Here is an 18,229-nt window from a genome sequence, read left to right as displayed (position 1 = left end):
ACGGTGTATCAGGCCCCGAGCCGAACATTTTTACGTGTATGACAAAATCCAATGCCTTCAACAACCTTTCAGGAGATGTGATTCCAGTCCACTTTGCACGTAAGCAAAAACTGAGGCGGCGTAGGAAAAGTACAAGTGTTTGGCTTTTTAGTTACGCTGTTCGAGACGCGCAGTCTCTTCTGCTACGAGATAACACCTGTCAAAGTCTCGCACCGCCACGTTCTTTTATGCGACCTCGCTCTATAAGGATGCACACTTTTCTCCGCTGAATTTTCAAACAGCAGGAAAGGAGCGGCCCGGGAGAACTGCGCAGGCGCCTCTCCGGGCCCCGGACACCGCCTCCAGGGCACTGGTGTCTGCGTGGAGAAACTCGCGGAGCCCCGCCTGACTACCAACACGCAGGCGCGAGGGCGCGTGCCCTGCGCTACCAGCTCTGATTGGCTGCCTCTCCTGAGAGCACCGCCCAATGGGAGGCGTGGATAGTGAAGGGTCCTACACTACTGGAGTGGAGGGTCTGTGTCAAGAGCGGCAGGGTCTGCTTGGAGGTAAGAGAGATGGGTGAGGGCGCCGCAGGGCGGGCGGGGAAGAGAGCGCTGGGTGTAGGGAGAGAGTGGAGGAAGAGGGAAGGGTACGCTCAGGGTCGGAGAGCCTTGGGGCCTGCGCTTGGGGCTGGAGCAGCGCGGGATGATCGACAGCTCCTTCCTGTGTGCCCTAGAGGCGTCGTTGGAGCCCCTGCTTGTGCTGGCCTCAGCTTGAGCTCGCTTGCACACCCCACCCCTGCAGGGGGCTCTCACGCTGCAGAGAAGAGGAATCTGGTAGGAGGGGAAAAAGCAGTGTAGCGGGAAAGTTGAACTTTCAGGCCCCTGGTGTAGGTGCTTAGATCTCCTTTCTGTATACAGAGGTATTAGCTGAATTCCACCTACCCCCTGGCACGGTGTAGGACTGGGAGGGAAAAGAATGCAGGCGGAAAAGTGTCCATTTCGGGATACCTGTGCTACTTTCTAGAAGGACAGTATTATTAGGATTGTGTGCAAGTTAAGTGAGTTTTGGAAGGATTGAGTTGGATGAAATTCAGAGAGCACATAGGATTGGGTCCTGTGCACCATGTTTTTCTGTGTGTGAGCTCATCCATACTTTGTAAAGTTTGTGCTTCCACTCCTTACCTGCTACAAGCCATGTAGCATGCTCTGATCCAAGCCAGGGGAGTTCTGTCTTGGCAGTGAGGCTGTAACTAAGGCAGAATGCTAACCTCCCCGACCCCCAGCCCATTTGATTGTTTCTAAGAAAATCCTTTATGGACTGGTTCAGACTTAATGAGGAGCCAGGTGTAGTGGCACACGCTTTCACTGTCAGCACTGGGGAGGTAGAAGCTGGTAGATTTCTGTGAGTTTGAGGCCAGTCTGCCCTACATAGTGAGTTCTCGATAGGCCAGGGTTACATGATGAGATGCTTCAAAATAAACCCACTTAATGGGGCCTTTGGAATTGGTAGATAAGGAAAGTTTGGTTTAGCAAGTCATTTATCCGCAAATGGTTTATTGGTCATTAACTAGTAACAGGGCCTTGTACTGGGCTATGTATCATGGAAATGCATAAAATGGGTAGACATGTAGTATGCACAGGGATGGTTAAGGTCCCAGGACATCGTTTATAGGGAGCCTTAGCTCATCACTGAATGAGTCTGTGTATTTACTATGTGCTGGGCACCTTTCTTGGCACTGGAAACACCTCGTTGGTGAAGAGGCTAAGATCCCTGCCCTCTGGGAGCAGTACATGAGCAGCCTGTACGCCAGGGCTACCAGCTAAAGTCTCCATGCCCCTGGCATGAGCACAAGTAAAGAGGTAAGGAAAGTGGCCGTTGGCACTTGGGAGGCAGAAGAAACACGGCTGAGAACCAGACGTCCCCGTGTACATACTGAGGTCAAGGCCAGCCTTTATACATAGACTCTCTGTCCAAAACAGAACCAGCAAGGCAGTGGCGGTGCACAACTCTAACCCCAGCACTTGGGAGGCAGAGGCTGGTGAATCTCTGTGAGTTCAAGGCCAGCCCAGTCTACAGATCTGAGTTCTAGGACAGTCCAGGGCCACACAGAGAAAATCTGTCTCAAACAACAGCAACAACAAAAACGGGCCATCTTTCTGGCCCAGGAGGTAAAGGCGTGTGCCTTGCAGCCCTGATGACCCCAGTTCAATCCTCAGAACTCACATATCATTGGGAGGAAAGAATGGGCTCCGAATGCCATGAAGTTGTCCTCTGTATGCTACATGTATGCCATGATGTGTGCTCATGCATGCAGGCACAGAGTAACATAAACAACAACAAAAAATGGTGGTGGGGGGGCTATAAGGTAGCTCAGTGGGTATAGGCAATTGGCACTGAGCCTGATGACCTGAGTTTGACGCCAGAGCCCCATGGTGGGAGACCCAGATCCTGCAAGTTGTTATCTCACTCCACACACATGCTCCCCGCCCCCCAATTAAAAAAAAAAGTATAAAAATAAATAAAATCTCCTTAAATTGTAGGGCTTAGAGCAGAAGGCTTAAGGTGGGTTCATGGAATGGACTGTAGGTTCCTGTTGTGTGAAAGGGGCTGGATTAGGTTGAGACCAGACTAAAAGCCTAGGACTTGGACTGTCAGGTTGGAGAGTTTTGTATCCCTGGGGCTAAGTGTGGAAGTACACATACAGTGTCCCACTGCTGGGGAGGCTGAGGCAGGGTCGCTCTAAAGCTACCCTCTATTGCCCAGTGAGTTTGAGGCCAGCCTAGGTTGCAAACAAACCCAAGCATTGATGTTTGTTAACCAAGTGCCTGGCCTCCCGTAGGCCTTGTGGTCAGTCTGACTTTAGTTCCATTTTACCGGTGAGAAAATTGATCTCAAGGGAGAGGAGGTAAAGTGGGAGAGCTCAGACTCAAGCTGAGGGAAGCCTAGTCCCCGCTGTTCCCTTAAATGCTTTGCTGTGGGGCTACAGGAGCGGAGGAAAGGTGTTACGCAGAGGAACTTGCATGGGTAAAGGCTGAGGGGCCAGAAAGCACAGACAGAGAGGGAATGAGAATGTTTGTGTGTGTTCTTACAAAAGCTGTCACTGGGCTTCTGAGAGAGGGCAGAGTTAGAGGCCAGGCTGCAGGGTGTCCATACTGTCTTACAGATACCTGACTATAGTGGCTACGACAGACTCAGAGACGTGAGACCATGAAAGGCTGAGGCATAAACCTTTAACTACAACTTGACTGACAGACTGGTGAGTAGTGGAATGAGCTAGGGAACACCTGAGACATCCTACACTCCCCTTGGGTTCCTGGTGTGCCACTGGCTTCTGCCCTTCTTTTTCCAGGCACTGCCTTCCCCATAATGGCAGAGATGGTGGCAGAGGCAACTGAGATACCAACACAATCATCAGGAGCAGTGGAAATCTCACCCACCGTGTCAGGAGAGCTGGCAGAGATGGTGACAGCGGTGACTGAGATGACCTCTGGAGAGGCCCTTGCCTCGTCCCTCTTCTTCCAGCACCACCAGTTCATGTGCTCTGAGTGTGGCAGCCTCTACAACACCCTGGAGGAAGTCCTCTCCCACCAGGAACAACACCTGCTCACCGTGTCAGAGGAGGAAACGCTGACCACCCAGGACGCAGGCCTGGAGCCTGAGCTAGTGCCTAGCACTGGGGAAGGACCCTTCCAGTGTGGTGAATGCAGCCAGCTCATCCTCTCTCCCAGCGAGCTCCTCGCCCACCAGGATGCCCACCTGCAGGAGTCTGCAAGCCAGATCCAGTACCAGTGTGGAGACTGCCAAGAGCTCTTCCCCTCACCTGAGCTGTGGGTAGCTCATCGCAAAACTCAGCACCTTTCCAGTGCAGCGGACGAGCCACCGTCTCCTTTGCCTCCCCCAACACCACCACCACTACCACCACCACCACCACCACCACCACCAGAAGTCAAGATGGAACCCTACGAGTGTCCTGAGTGTTCCACCCTCTGTGCCACCCCTGAGGAGTTCTTGGAGCATCAGGGCACCCACTTTGACTCCCTGGAGAAAGAAGAGCACAATGGGTTAGAAGAGGAGGAGGAGGATGAGGAAGAGGGGGAGGAGGAAGACTACGATGATGAAGAGACGGATGAGGAGGAAGCATCCTCAGAGCTCACTGCTGATGACACGGGAGGCGACAAGTCCACGGCTGACTCAGCTCAGAGCTGTGGGGATTGTCCACAGCACTGTACCTCTTCAGGGGCACGCCGCAAACACCGAAGGGCATCTCACGGCCCAGCCTCAGCCACCCATGCCTTCCACTGCAGCCAGTGTCAGCGCAGCTTCAGCTCAGCGAACCGGCTGGTGGCTCACGGCCGGGCCCACGTGGGTGGCACCCATGAGTGTACCACTTGCTCTAAGGTCTTCAAGAAGGCTGCCTCTCTGGAGCAGCACCAGCGGCTGCACCGTGGGGAAGCCCGCTATCTCTGTGTGGACTGTGGCCGTGGCTTTGGCACTGAGCTCACACTGGTGGCCCATAGACGGGCCCATACTGCCAACCCACTGCACCGCTGTCGCTGTGGCAAGACCTTCAGCAACATGACCAAGTTCCTGTACCACCGACGAACTCACACTGGGAAAAGCGGAACCCCCACCAGGGTAGCAACGGTCTCCCCAGCTCCAGCTGAGCCCACGCCCCCACCCCCGCCCCCACCTGCCCAGCTGCCCTGTCCACAGTGCCCCAAGTCCTTCGCCTCAGCCTCCAGGCTGTCCAGGCACCGGCGCGCAGTACATGGCCCCCCTGAACGCCGACATAGGTGTGGGGTCTGCGGCAAGGGCTTCAAGAAGCTCGTCCATGTGCGCAACCATTTGCGGACACACACGGGTGAGAGGCCCTTCCAGTGTCACTCCTGCGGCAAGACCTTTGCTTCTTTAGCCAACCTCAGCCGCCACCAGCTGACCCACACAGGAGTGCGTCCCTACCAATGCCTGGACTGTGGCAAGCGCTTTACACAGAGCTCCAACCTGCAGCAGCACCGGCGGCTACACCTTCGGCCTGTGGCCTTTGCACGTGCCCCTCGCCTTCCCATCACGGGTCTCTACAACAAGAGCCCCTACTACTGTGGGACCTGCGGCCGCTGGTTCCGCGCCATGGCAGGCCTTCGGCTGCATCAGAGGGTCCATGCCCGAGCAAGGAGTTTGACCCTGCAGCCTCCCAGATCACCCTCTCCGGTCCCACCCCCACCCCCTGAACCTCAGCAGACTATCATGTGCACAGAGCTTGGGGAGACCATCGCCATCATTGAGACATCCCAGCCGCTGGCACTGGAGGACACACTGCAGCTATGCCAGGCAGCACTGGGGGCCAGTGAGGCAAGCGGACTGTTGCAGTTGGACACAGCCTTTGTATGACCCGGCGCAAGAGCAATGAGAAAAGGGGTTTGCTTACTAGCTTGTGTCTGGGCACCTCAGGGGAGAAGAGGACCCCTCCTGGCAAGCTAACCTGGCATCCACACGTCAGGGTCCACCCTGTTGGCCTCTCCTAACTGCTGACTCCTCAGGGTTCCTCCTGTTACCTTTCCCTGCCCCAGGTGAAACTGAAGCTCTGACAAGTGATGGGATCTGTCTGAGTCCTTACCAACTGCATTGCAGAATGGGGTTTGCCAAGGCTCTTTGCACGGCATCACCCGGTGCTCAGCAACATCAGGTAACCTTTATTGAGCACCAACCATATGCCAGACCTGTGCCAGACACTCCCATATACCTCTTCAGATCTTCTGCTTAAAACTCCCCCCCCCCTGCTCCTCCTCCCCAAGAACTTGGGGTGTTTGGGACTTAGCTCTACCTGGTATAGGAAGGCACTTAGTTTCATGAGGCGTGCTTCATTTCAGTTTTGACAGTATGAAATCTGTAGGTGACCCCAGTACTCAGCCCAGCCTGGGTGACCTTAAAAGCCCAGGAATGAACCAGTCACAGCTCCACACTCGGGCATGCTCAGCCCAGTAGGGGCAACTGACTGAATACAGACAGTTGCCCTATACAGACAGTGCTGCCTGTGGCTCATTGTGCCTGTGTGCCCAAGCCTGTGTGCACAGGCCATGGTGCGGCAGGCTAAAGGAGAGTTGGGTCTAAGGAGTCCTGGGCTGAGGTGGGGATGTGCAGGGACAGTGGAAGAGACTTCCTAGTGGTGCCAGTTCCTGAAGTAAAAGTAGGAGACTGCCAGCACAAGAGGAAAATAACCTTTCAGGCAGGCCATCCAGTTACAGCTGCAGTATCAGGCAGGACACTTGGTGTCTCTCAGGCCTGAGATGGACCTGTGTACCATCCTGGCTGTGCAAGTAAGGACGCAGCACTGAGACTAGCCAGGGTTGCAGAATGGGTGGAGGCTCCGTGAGATGAGAATGTAGTTCTTAGTCCCGTCTCTATTATTGTAAGACCTGACCCCTCAGGGACCCCAGAGAACACTTGGTCCATCCCTGACCCAGAGCTCTCCCTGCTTCCTAACTGGTTGGAATGAAAGGAGGATGAGATCAGTCCTGCAGAGCAGAAAGGTACCCCTGGGGCTGATGTAAGCATCTAGCAGGGACCCAAATCGCCCTCCCCTCAAGGATATGTTCCAAAATTACTTTTTCTGCATCAGTAATCCATCAGGAGGACCCGCAGTTGCTCCCTCCCAGGTCCCCTCTCTTTCTGGAACATCCTACCCACTCATTGCTTGGCACCATGTAGAGATACCATCTCCTTCTGCCCATGGTTCTCACCATCTGGCTCCAGCATATTTTAAAAGTCAAGGGAAAGAGCCAGGCAGAGTAGCACAAGCCTGTAATCGCAGTGTTTGGGATCCTAAGGCAAGATGATCTTGAGTTCCAGGAAAGCCTGAGCTATTCTGGAAGACCAGCTCAGAACCAGAGAGAGAAAGAGAGAAAAGAGCTAAACTCTCAACCTCCACCTTCCTTCCCACTACCCGTAAGAGAAGTGAAGCAAGTGGGTGCCATGCTTCAAACAGGGCAGCTTACACCTTGGGAGTCTGCCCATCTGCATACGTAGCCATCCACTGAGTCCACAGGCAGTTAGACGCTGGACCTGAGAGGCTCATCAGCCAGGCTCTCTCACTCCGCACCCAGGATGCTAACACAGAGTTTGTGCCAGGAAGTGGGCAGGTTCCACGCCTGTGGTAGTCAAGCATTAAGTGGCACAAGGGTTTCTGGCCTCTCAGTATCCCCCTGCCTCAAGTGGAACTGATTCCAAACCCTGAACCCCTCACTCTGTAGACACAGGCAGCCAGACAGGGAGAAGGGTTTCATGCCAATAATTTATTGAACAGAGGTCTGTACACAGGCAAACCTTACTGTGGAAACTAAAGACACCAGGGACTCTCTCTACTCCCCTCCTTCCAGGATGGGGAGAGGGAGGAAGCCTTGGGAGCAGAGGACAAGAAGGGGTACAGCTGGGGGGAGAGGGGGCAAGTTGAATGTGTGAATTGACGTTTTCTTTAAGAAAAAATTATAACAATCTATTTACACCCAGGGGGCCAGGGAAGGGAAGATGAGATGGGCTGGGCTGGTTCTATTTACAAGGGACATGGGAGAGGGGGGAAGGGAAGGAGTGGTAGCCTGGGGGAGGGGAGGGGACCAAGGGGGTAGAAGGTCCTCATACCCCCAAACCCCATCCTTCCTTTTCTTCCCTCCCCCACAAACAGTTAAAATCCTCTTTAAAAAGCCCACCACAGAGGTTAGGCTGGTGAGGGAGGCCTAGATGCTGGGGGTAGTTCATTTACCTCTGCCCTCTAGTCTAGGGGCCCAGCCAGGGCAGGAGCTTGATGGGCTGTGGCCCCCTTCCCAGCGCCACTTGGGCCTTCCCAGATGGACGTGGAGGGGTAGTCGGTGGGGCCCTCAGGAAGAGCTAGCGAGGGTAGCAGTTGTGGCATCAGATGGCTGCCAATCTTGGCCAGTCTGAGCTTCAGTTAAAGCTGAGGGAAGGAGAGGGGAGAGGGAAGTCGGCCTTTCCATCCCCCACACCACAAGAGAATAACTTGCTTCAAAACACTATGCAAAAAGTTGACAGCTGTCACTCTGGGTTCAAGGTTACAAACTGAAATGCCAAAGGGCCAGCTTGACACCAAAGTGGCTTACACCGAGGAGCCAGGCTCCACGGAAGACGGGGCAGCTGGACACGACTCCAGCCGCTGTCAGGAGAAAGGCAGACCCATGGCTGCCAAGCCTCATCTTCTTCCCCTAAGAAACAGGAGATCTGGGTTTTTACCCAGAATGCCCAATCTTCAAATGTGGGCAACTTTTGTTTATTTGCTCAGACCAAAGAAATGTTTGGTCTTCCAGTTGGCATTTAAGCACAAATGTAGGCAATACCGCCCTGCAAAGCCGGTTACTGACATACTCTAAAATATGCCTTCTGTGCCATCAGATGTCAACAACTCAAAACCCACAGGAAATATTCAAAACCAAGGACAACCCTTCCTTGACCCTCAGCACATACGTTTCCCAGCTTACCTTGTGAGGATGGGGTGTAGGTAGTGGTGAGGGAAGAAGCAGGGCCTGCTGGGGACCTCAAGTGAGGAGGGATGAGAATGGCATTGAGAGATGGTTGGATGGACAGTTCTAGAGACAGGAATTGACATATTCAGTCAAGGAGAGGCAAAGCGTATGGAAAGCCAGTTAGGGTTAGGATGGGGCACCAAACAAGGACCCAGTTACTGGCAAGGCCAGGTAGAAGAGACTTTAGCCACAGGACTCTTAAGTTAACAGTGGAAAGGGCACAATGTGGAGACACCTGGCTGAGCCAGGGCCACCTTGTACCCTCTCAGCTCCCCATTCCTGCATAACACCAAGCCTCTCCACATTCCCGACATCTTGCTGGCCCCAGGCTATGCTCACCACCAGGACTGAAGTTGAACAGGGGGGGAAGAGGGCGGTCGTTGGGGAGCTGGGCTCCAAGACTCCGCAGTTCATCAAAGAAGCTGTGGGCACAAGCCTCGAGTGGGGAGAGCCTTGAGGATGGTGTGTACTCCAGTAGGCTAGAGCAGAGTGCAATGGCCTCAGGTGGTGTCCGAGATTTAAACACCTGTGGGTTGATTCAGAGGTGAGAGGCGCAGTGACACCCTGTGGCAGCCTGCTTCCCAAACACCCACCTCCCTGGTAAGGAGACAGACAGTGAGATGGGCGCTGGCTCAGGGTCCATGGCTTGTGACTCCTGGTGCATACTTGTCACCATATAAATGGGAATCTTGTATTTACCTATGAGTTCTCAACTTTTAAAATTCTATAAACTTCACAATCACAAAATGCTGACTGCCTCCCTGGATAACTTCAGAGACATCTGTTTTCTTGCTGTATATGAATGTTCTGCCTATGCACATCTGTGTTAACCACATGCATGCCAGTAAGGACCCCCTGGAACTAGACTTACAGGTGCTTGTGAGCCGCCATGTGAGTGCTGGAAATTGAACCCAGATCCTGTGTAAGAGTAACGTGCTCTTAACCACTGAGCCATCTCTCCACTCTGCAAACCATGATTTTAAGCCAGGTCCCCAGAGCAGTTGGTCTCCAAGGGGACCCACCCTTCAGCCATGCTGTGCAAGTCCACATTTCTGCCCCTACCTTTGTCCAAGGGTGAGCTTTGATCTGGGGGAACTTGAACTCCGTATAGTTAGGGTTCATCTCTCGGATTTGTTCCCTGGTTGGCGTTCCTAGTACCTGTAAAGTGAGGGTTTGAGACAAAGCCCCTTTCCTCGGGCCCACCCCTGCTTTCCCTGGCTCTGGCCCTGCCCTCGAACTCACCTTGATGATCTCCACAAGCTGGTCCACCCCACTGTCCCCAGGGAAGATGGGCTGGCCGAGAAGTAGCTCAGCCAGTACACAGCCAGCCGACCACACATCTGAAGGGGAAGGGTAGAGTAAGCACACTGCTCCTCATGGTGAGCCCCACACACTGCAGCAGCACTGGCTCAGGCTGTGCTCGTCAGTCTAGGTGTGCTATGGCCCTCGCGCCCTCAGTAATGAGGGATCCCAATGAATCTTTTGACGCCTTCTTTACTTCTCTAGACTAGCACATGGCCTGACCCTGCCCACTGGCACCTGTGCGTTCTGGGCCACAAGAAAGCTTTCTATCCTGAGCTAGCTGCTCACCACCTGGCCTATGGCCTGCTCAGCCCTCCCTACTGTGTGCCGTGACCTGCACTGGTACATGTTCCCATCTGAGGGCCTCACCAGCCCCTCAGGCTGACACACTCCTTCACCCTACTTTCCTGTACATTCTCTCGTTTCAGCCTTCCCCTTAAGCCTGGAAGAAGGGAATGCTACGCTCAGAAACAGAACAAGGCAGTCCCTGGGAGCAGGCCATACCCTTATGGGAACAGTTCTGATTACCGCCAGCCCCTTCCCTCCAACTGAGACCAGAGGCTGACTGGGAGTTTCTAAGTGGAGATGAACTCTGTAGCCAAGTCAGACTTGAAATCCCAGCCCTGCCGTGGCCAGCTGTTGAGCCCCTGGGAAGCTGCAAGCAGCTTTCTCTAACAAGGTGCAGCAGCTCCAGCCGCCTCAGCCTGGGAACACCAGTGAAGGACAGCTGGCAGGCCCTGATCACTCAGCCCGTCACTCCCCAGCCCCTCCCCCAACTGACCGATGGACGAGGTGTAATCTGTGGCTCCAAAGATGAGTTCTGGAGCACGGTAGTACCGAGAGCAGATGTAGGACACATTGGGCTCCCCCCGAACCAGCTGCTTTGCACTGTGGGAAGAGACAGGCAGGGTTAAGCATGGAAGCAAGCTGGAGGTTCTTTCACGCCTTCAGGCACCCCACAGGCTGCAGGACAGACCTACCTGCCAAAGTCGCAGAGCTTGAGGACAGCAGTGTCGGGGTCCACAAGCAAATTCTGGGGCTTGATGTCACGGTGACACACACCTTGGGAGTGGATGTAGGCCAAGCTCCGGAAGAGCTGGTACATGTACACCTAGGACGGCAGGGCAGGGCACGGCTCAACCCAAGCCCACTGCTTCCCACTCAACACTGTTGACCCATATTATGCCACTGTCCCCGCTGGATGCCCCATGGCCTCAGCTCAACTGTTGTAAACCCTTGGTTTCTGAACTTTAATGCCTGCTGCAGTCACATGGAAGACTTAGGAAGCCAGGCCCCAATTTCTGAAGCCTGAGGATGCCTGACACTGGGCCTGGCCCCCACATGAGGAAATGTTGCTGCTGCAGTTACCCCTATGATGACTGACACCAGAAGGTCTTGCCGTAACACAGGCTGTGGGCCCTGCACTCTGCTTCCCCTCTCACCAAAACCGCCAGCTCTAGAGGGCCTCAGTCCCCACCCACCCTCGCTGACAGCAGCTCCCATGCACAGGTCTTCTCTAGCTTCATTTCCTGCCTTCCCACTCCCACTGACCAGAACCTAAGTAAGGTTTTCAGTTTTGATTTGTTTTTTCGTTTGTTTAACATTTTGGTTGTGTGTACATGACTGCCTCTGGAGGGAGGGGTTCCACGTGCCAGAGACCACAAGTAGCAATCAGGTCTGCTGCCGGCTCATCATTTGTGTCCCAGGAATTGGTCCTCAAGCTTAGCAGCAAACACCTTTACCCTTGGAACCTTTCTAGGTTTTTTTTTTCTTTCAAAACAGGGTGACAGACTGGATTCCAAGCTGGCCCTGAACTTGAAATCCTCCTGCATTAGCCTCCCCAGTGCTGGGATTACAAACATGCACCAGCGCATGCAGCCAGGACCTTGGCGTAAAGCTCCTGTCTCCTGGACCTAAGGCAGTACCTGAAGCATAGACTCTAGCTGCTTCCAGACCCCCTCCTGTTCCATCAGGACACTACTCCTCCCCAGCACTCCTTCCTCTTTCTCACCCCCAGGCCAGTCAGGAGGGCTTTCAGTTTCCAGCACTTGCTGACTCTCTACACAGCAGCAGCTCCTCAGCTGTGTCATTTTCTTTGATGGTGCCTGTAACCTCACCAAACACCACGCTTTTGTTTTAAAGACAGGGTCTCTATGTAGTTCTGGAGCTTACTATGTAGACCAAGATGGCCTTGAACTCAAGAGATCCTCCTGCCTCTGCATCCTGAGTGTTGGGATAAAAGATGTGCACCACCATGTCCAGCCAAACAGCTCTTCAAAAGCAAGGCCTGGGTCTCAGTCTGGAACTGCTCTGCACTTGGCTGAGCAGAGTAACAGCCACAGCATGGCTCTCACAACTGGAGAACTCCTTTCCCAGCATGTAAGCAGCAGCAACCACAAGCACAGCCCACATCAGTGTCAGCTCACCCAGGTGGTGAAGCCATAGAGAGTCAGCCGAGAGGTGATATGGGGTGAGGGGTCTGCTGGCTCTCTGGCACATCTTTACTGCACTCTATGCTTTCCCACCCACCCCAATGACACTGGTCCTACTGTGTGGAGCAGTTCCTTTTCCACCCCCTTGGCCTTAATCCTCCCCTGGGCTTAGCCAAACCTATCTGCAAGCTACAGAACTGAGGACAGGGAACATAAGCCTCCAAAGACCAACTCGGAAGTGAAGGAACCCAGACAGTTGTGCTCTAGCAGCCTGCCTGCCTACCTTGACGTAGATGATAGGGATGATCAGCTTGGCCTTGGTGAAGTGGCGGGCCACTCGGTACACCGTCTCGGGCACATACTCCAGCACCAGATTCAAATACAGCTCATCCTTCTGGAGAGCCAAGGAGAGATGTCAGGCATTTAAGGGGGGAAGGAACAGTAAGGAACACAGAGGACCTTCTGGGAAAGGCAGGCAAGAAAGTGGATAGCATTCACAATGTAGAGGGCTACACACCTCAGATTCCCAATGTCTCACCTTCTCCCCACTGGAGTAGAAGAAGTACCGCAGCCTCACGATATTGCAGTGGTCCAGCTTACGCATAATCTGCAGTTCTCGGTTCTTAAGGAAAAAGGAAGAGTTTCAAGACATCCAATCCCCTGCCTCCCCCTCCCCCCAGGATCCTCACCTCCACCCTACACCTATTTCTGCTAGTAGAGCAGTTTCATGTCCCAAACTCAAGGCTCTAAGGCCTGTGGGAGGCAGAAGATGGGGGATATTTCTTCAGCCCTGGCCCCTACCCCCATATGGAAGCTGCAGGTCTATGGGTTCGGGGCCACCAATGTGTTTACACTTCAACCTGCTTTACTGACTACCGGAGACGTGCAAAGGCCAATTCCTGGGCTGGAGAGATGGCTCAGTGGGTAAGAGCACCGACTGCTCTTCCAGAGGTCCTGAGTTCAATTCCCAGCAACCACATGGTGGCTCACAACCATCTGTAATTGGGAATCTGATGCCCTTTTCTAGTGTGTCTGAAGACAGCTACAGTGTACTCATATACATGAAATAAATAATTAAAAAAAAAAAAAAGCCAATTCCTTCCTTCATAAAGCCAATCCTCAGCATCTCTGCTGAAGCTAGGCCTGCTGGTGCTGGTCTGTAATCTCAGCCACTCAGAGGGTTAAGGCAGAAGGATTGAGTTCAAGGACAGCCTGGGCAGCTGGGCGTGGTGGCGCACGCCTTTAATCCCAGCACTCGGGAGGCAGAGGCAGGCGGATTTCTGAGTTCGAGGCCAGCCTGGTCTACAAAGTGAGTTCCAGGACAGCCAGGGCTATACAGAGAAACCCTGTCTCGAAAAACCAAAAAAAAAAAAAAGGACAGCCTGGGCAACTTAGTACAGCTCTGTCTCAAAAATAGAGGGTGCTAGGAATCTAGCTAGCCCGGTTGGTATAGCACTCACATAGCATGGGGAAAGTCTACTTCAATCGCACATACTACCACATACACATTATTTACCACCCAACACTGGCAAAGGCAGCAGTAGACAGGCAGTGACTGCCTGGTTCACCCTGACCCCCGTCACCTTCCCTGGAAGTACAGGGGACTCAGAGCTCTCTAGCTTAGATCTGAGACTCTAGACTTCCAATCTCATCTTCTACTCCATACCAGAAACTCTTTGCAATGTCCAATCCTCTAGGGCCTCAGGACCCTCCCCAGATCCCTCTCAGTTCTGCATCCCAGCTACACCAAGGATCTGACACCCCAGAATTCTTCCTGTGCAAGAAGAGCACCCACAGCCCAGGTCCTGGCCCAGTTCTCCAATCACCACATATCCCTCCACTTCCCTCTTTCTCCTCCTCTCTCTAAGGTTCCCTAGGCCCCATCTAGCTTACAGCAGCATGCTTCCCTGCAGAGACAGCCGTGGCTTAGTGAGCACCTTACGGGATGGACTGCATTCTGTGCCACCTTCAGAGCTGCCAGCATCAACCTTACCAACCTTTTTCTTCTGGAAGAGATGTGACCACAGGGTTGAGGAGGACTTGTGTGAGTCAAACAGGCCACAGCTTACTCCTAAAGGGGCCTCACTATGCAGCTTCATTTCTGCTGACTTAGAACAGTAATGGCAGCAGTACCTGCCCTCAGAGACTCTTCAGGTAAATTAAATTAGAAACTTGCCTGTCAAGCACTTACACTGAGGAAATGCCCAATAAAGATTAGCTCTCAGCTTTTCTGGAACGTATACTCCCCTCTCCCAATCATTCTCCTCCTTCCCCCTCTCCTTGGGCCCATGCTTAAGTTCCAATGAAATAAATCCCAGGCTCAAGCTGGTGAGCTGCTACGGTGTATAAATGTGCTTGCCATGCGAGCTTGAAGTCCTGAGCTCAGTCTCTGAATTCCACAGTGGAAGGCGAACCAACTTCCAACAGACGCTCCTGACCTCCAGACAGACAGACCATGGCCACACATGCCAGCCACACTTACAGACAGACAGAATACATATTCACACATTAATAAGTAATATTGAGAACATGAAATTCCGGGCTCCAACTCTATTGCTAGGTACACTCAGCAGTCACTCCCAGCGCCCAAACCTCCAGTCTACCCAAGCTACCTTGAACCTTTTGTCCTGAAGAACCTTCTTGATGGCCACCAGCTCCCTCGTCTCTGCCAGCCGTGCCTGGTATACTACTCCGAATGAGCCATTACCAATCACTTTGATGTCAGTGTAAGCCACTTCTTGGGAACGCTCTGGGCCTTGGCCTACAGTGGCTACCACTGTGGTCACCTTCCCGCTGTCACCTAAGGAACAAAGGGAATACAATCCACTGATCTTTCGTCTCTAGCCACCACAGCCCAGGGAGGGGAAGCTGTTCAGTTCACTGTAGGGACAGGAGAGTGATTATTCCATGGTAGAATAACTGTCTGGCACACATAAGGCCAATACCTTGGGTTCAATGCCTAAGAATGGGAAGAAGTTATGTCCTAGAGCCTCCTCCAAGAAACCCTGAATTCTGTCTTCCATATAGCAGTACACCAACATTCAAACTTATTTTCCATTGGTGAATAAAGCACCTACAAATTTCTACTTTTAGCAAGTAGCAGTGAAATCACTTGGTGGGGGCCACCAACACCTCAGGTGTAGAATCCAGCCACACCAGGCTCCCCAGCCTTTTTTCCCTTCTGCAGGGCAGGTACAAGGTACCACCTTCCACACAAAGGAGCAGAAACTATGGGGGTGTTCCTTCTTCAGAAAAACACTGTCATTCCTCACAGCCAGAGAGCACTGACTTCTAAATCCTTCCTGGCAGAGGTCCTAAGTAACAGAAACAAGCTGGTCTGAAGAGCCATTGCCCTGACCCTCACTTGGGGATAACGACTGGAGGGTTGGGGGTCTGTTACTCTTACCAACTGCTCTATATTGTTATGGGCACTGGTCTGGCCTCTGTGTGCTCCAGAGTAGTGCCTAGCCTGAGAATGGAGCAGCTCATCTCCACAACTGCTGAAGGCATATCCCAGCCTGATGCCTTTGGAGTAAAGCTTTGGTTTCCAATTCCCTGTCTCTGAGTAGCAGCAAGCCTTGGTGCCACTCTTTGGGACCCACTCCCTTTAGGAAACTTGTCAATTTGCAACAAAGTCAATTTGCAAGGGGGACAGTGAGGGATATTTTGAAAAATAATACCACATGGCTATTTATTTTTTTCAGAGCCAGTACCAGCCACTTCAAAACCATATTTTATAATAGGTGTGACCTGTGCCCCCCCCCTCCATTTTTGCTAAAGAACCCTGCTCCCTCACCTTGTTTTAAAAGAAAACTGACGATGAGCTTTCTTAGAAGCCTGTGTTTATTCCCAAGCTATTCTTATCTATAAACAATAGTGATTATTTACTGCCATCATCGAGGACTGACTACAAGTCTACACGTTTTCAGTGGGTTAGGTGATAATGTCAGGCCTTATGGTTTAAACCTGGCCCTGTTCTGTAGAAACATTAATAATCCTGAATCGGTGTTTCTAAAGGATATCCGATCCAAATCACCAATTTTGATGAAAAGGAAACGAATAGCCCCCTTTTCATACAGGATAGTGACAGCAATCATATTCTTGTCTCTTAGGGGACAACAATCCTAGATCAAATTGGCAAGTAACTATGACCTCTGATCCTAGTCTCCTGTGGATGGCAACGTCGTCAAGTACTCGAGACCTTGATAACTGGAAGAATAGGACCTGTGACCTCTGTTTCTTGGGTGTTGGTAATTCTGAATCTAAACTCCAAGTGATGGTAAACCCTCAAACTCCTTTATCTGGGAGACAGAAAGCTCAGATCCTGGCTTAAAGCAGCACGGTGACCTCGAGCTTCTCTCTGGGTACATGAAAGAACCTGATCGCCGTTTGATGCGCTTGGGAAACCCAGATCACCACCCCACAGGGCGCCCCTAAGTACTCACGGCCCAGCTTCACTCCCGGCGGCGGGAAGCTAGTGCCCGCGCCGGGGCCACCGCTGCCTCCTCCGCCGCTGCCGCTGGGGCCACCCCCGGAACTCGAGGCTCCCACGCCCCCACCCATAGCCCCGACTGACGCTTTCCCGCCGCCAGTGCCTCCTGGGCCAGAGGCCGAGCCCCCGGGGCCGCCGCCACCACCTCCGCCTCCGCCTCCTGGCTCCGCGAACGAGCTGGTCCGCGCCCGGCCCGAGCCCCCAGGGCCGCCTCCCGAAGGCCCGCCGCCGCTCATGGCGCCGAGCGCAGGCCCAGGCCGCCGGGCTCGGGCTGCCTGGGCTGCCCCCGCCGCTGCCTCTGCCGCCGCCTCCCCTGGGCTCCGGCCTCTTCCAGGCCGCGCCGTTCGGGCTCCGGCTCCGGCCCAGCGCCCGCCGCGGGGCACGCCGGGAGATGAAGTCCTTCTGCCGTCGGCTTCGTTGTCACCACCCTCGACCCGCACAGCACTCTGGGAAATGGAGTTCTCAAACCCCCTAGAGTAGCTGACTGCTGGGGGCGGGGTGTGACGGCTCGCGCTGCACACCGGGAAATAGAGTCCTGGCTAATGTCACACGACTCTGCCAAAAACTAACTTGGAAGCACTTTGAAAAACACAGTCAGAGTCACACACTCACTACACAGAGGAAAAATCAAGTCCCTTAGAGTATCTCAGAAACGAAATCTTAGCCACTCCAATACTGAGCAGCATCCAAGACTGATGCACGCCGGGAAATGGAGTCCAGCCACCCACCCAATCTGTGGGCTGTCGGTGACTTCCTGCACCGCGTGCATTCTGGGAAATCGAGTCCGCACCCGTGAATACTTAGTACTCTGGCTGTGAAGCACACTGGGAAATGGAGTCATCACCACGCCCTCACCGCATTGCAGGTGTAGAACGGTTGATAAAGCACTATAGGAAATGAAGTCTCAGATGCTCCTCAAACCTTAAGTAGATACTGTAACTGAAAGGAACTGATAGGAAGTGGAATAGGCATCGCGCTCTCTCAGGCCAGCTAGCAGCGTCGCAGTTCCTTCCGGGAAATGTAGTCGACACCAAGAGTTATGCGCATCGCTTCAGTGAGCCTGGTGTCTTCTGGGAAATGAAGTTCAATATTGCCTCACCATTGACGAGGCTGATGGGAGCTACCAGCAACCAGAAGCATGCTGGGAATAATCCACAGTAGACTGACTCTTCGCGAAGCTAGGCTCTGGGGCTTCGTGGGAGCTGTAGTCCAAAGGGAGGACTGTGGCTGAGAGTGTGGGTGAAAGGTTAAGGACAATAGTTCCCAAGGGAAACTATAATGTGTTACAATGTCTTCTCTGATCCCTAGGTCTAAGACCTAAACCGATAAGTGAGTGCTAGAAAAAGTAGTCCCAAGCAACCACATATAGAGAAGAAAATAACGTCTCCTTACATTCTCAAAGGATTTAATACAGTAAACAGTTCCGATTATGTCTCAGAACATTTGTTTCCGGTAGTCTACCTTTTTCCCTAGCAATATGGTTAGGACCAAGA

At 53.1% G+C, this 18,229-nt stretch overlaps 2 protein-coding genes across 3 annotated transcripts; one reads left to right on the top strand and one right to left on the bottom strand.

The window, feature by feature from the left end:
• Positions 1 to 26: 26 nt before the first annotated feature.
• Znf526 (zinc finger protein 526) lies at positions 27 to 7,251 on the top strand. 2 transcript variants are annotated; one of them, XM_021167500.3, is made up of 3 exons: positions 470 to 545; positions 3,146 to 3,238; positions 3,332 to 7,251. In XM_021167500.3, exon 3 carries the CDS (start codon positions 3,349 to 3,351, stop codon positions 5,368 to 5,370), a length of 2,022 nt encoding a protein of 673 aa, XP_021023159.1. In that variant the 5' UTR covers positions 470 to 545; positions 3,146 to 3,238; positions 3,332 to 3,348; the 3' UTR covers positions 5,371 to 7,251. The 2 variants fall into 2 exon arrangements, with proteins under 2 accessions (XP_085698154.1, XP_021023159.1); XM_085842028.1 differs by lacking the exon at positions 3,146 to 3,238 and having other exon boundaries at positions 27 to 545.
• Positions 7,252 to 17,116, bottom strand: Gsk3a (glycogen synthase kinase 3 alpha). The gene is made up of 11 exons (XM_021167501.3): positions 16,690 to 17,116; positions 14,857 to 15,044; positions 12,783 to 12,866; positions 12,528 to 12,638; positions 10,793 to 10,923; positions 10,594 to 10,700; positions 9,753 to 9,850; positions 9,573 to 9,668; positions 8,850 to 9,036; positions 8,466 to 8,573; positions 7,252 to 7,927 (listed from the first exon to the last, which is right to left on the bottom strand). Exons 1-11 carry the CDS (start codon positions 16,970 to 16,972, stop codon positions 7,851 to 7,853), a joined length of 1,470 nt encoding a protein of 489 aa, XP_021023160.1. The 5' UTR covers positions 16,973 to 17,116; the 3' UTR covers positions 7,252 to 7,850.
• Positions 17,117 to 18,229: the final 1,113 nt, after the last annotated feature.

This window comes from Mus caroli, unplaced genomic scaffold (assembly GCF_978045245.1).
Source record: "Mus caroli unplaced genomic scaffold, Mus_caroli_1 scaffold_8, whole genome shotgun sequence".
NCBI classification, from domain to species: Eukaryota; Metazoa; Chordata; class Mammalia; order Rodentia; family Muridae; genus Mus; species Mus caroli.
This window is presented reverse-complemented; position numbering and strand designations above follow the sequence as displayed.

Excerpts from the sequence above, each read along its gene's own strand:
- Gsk3a (XM_021167501.3), bottom strand. The coding sequence starts at position 16,972 with ATGAGCGGCGGCGGGCCTTCGGGAGGCGGCCCTGGGGGCTCGGGCCGG. Across the intron at positions 12,639-12,782 it reads TCTACTCCAGTGGGGAGAAG|AAGGATGAGCTGTATTTGAA; the intron begins GTGAGACATTGG and ends TTGGCTCTCCAG. Across the intron at positions 9,037-9,572 it reads AAGCTCACCCTTGGACAAAG|GTGTTTAAATCTCGGACACC; the intron begins GTAGGGGCAGAA and ends ATCAACCCACAG.
- Znf526 (XM_085842028.1), top strand. The coding sequence starts at position 467 with ATGGGAGGCGTGGATAGTGAAGGGTCCTACACTACTGGAGTGGAGGGT. Across the intron at positions 546-3,331 it reads GCGGCAGGGTCTGCTTGGAG|GCACTGCCTTCCCCATAATG; the intron begins GTAAGAGAGATG and ends TTCTTTTTCCAG.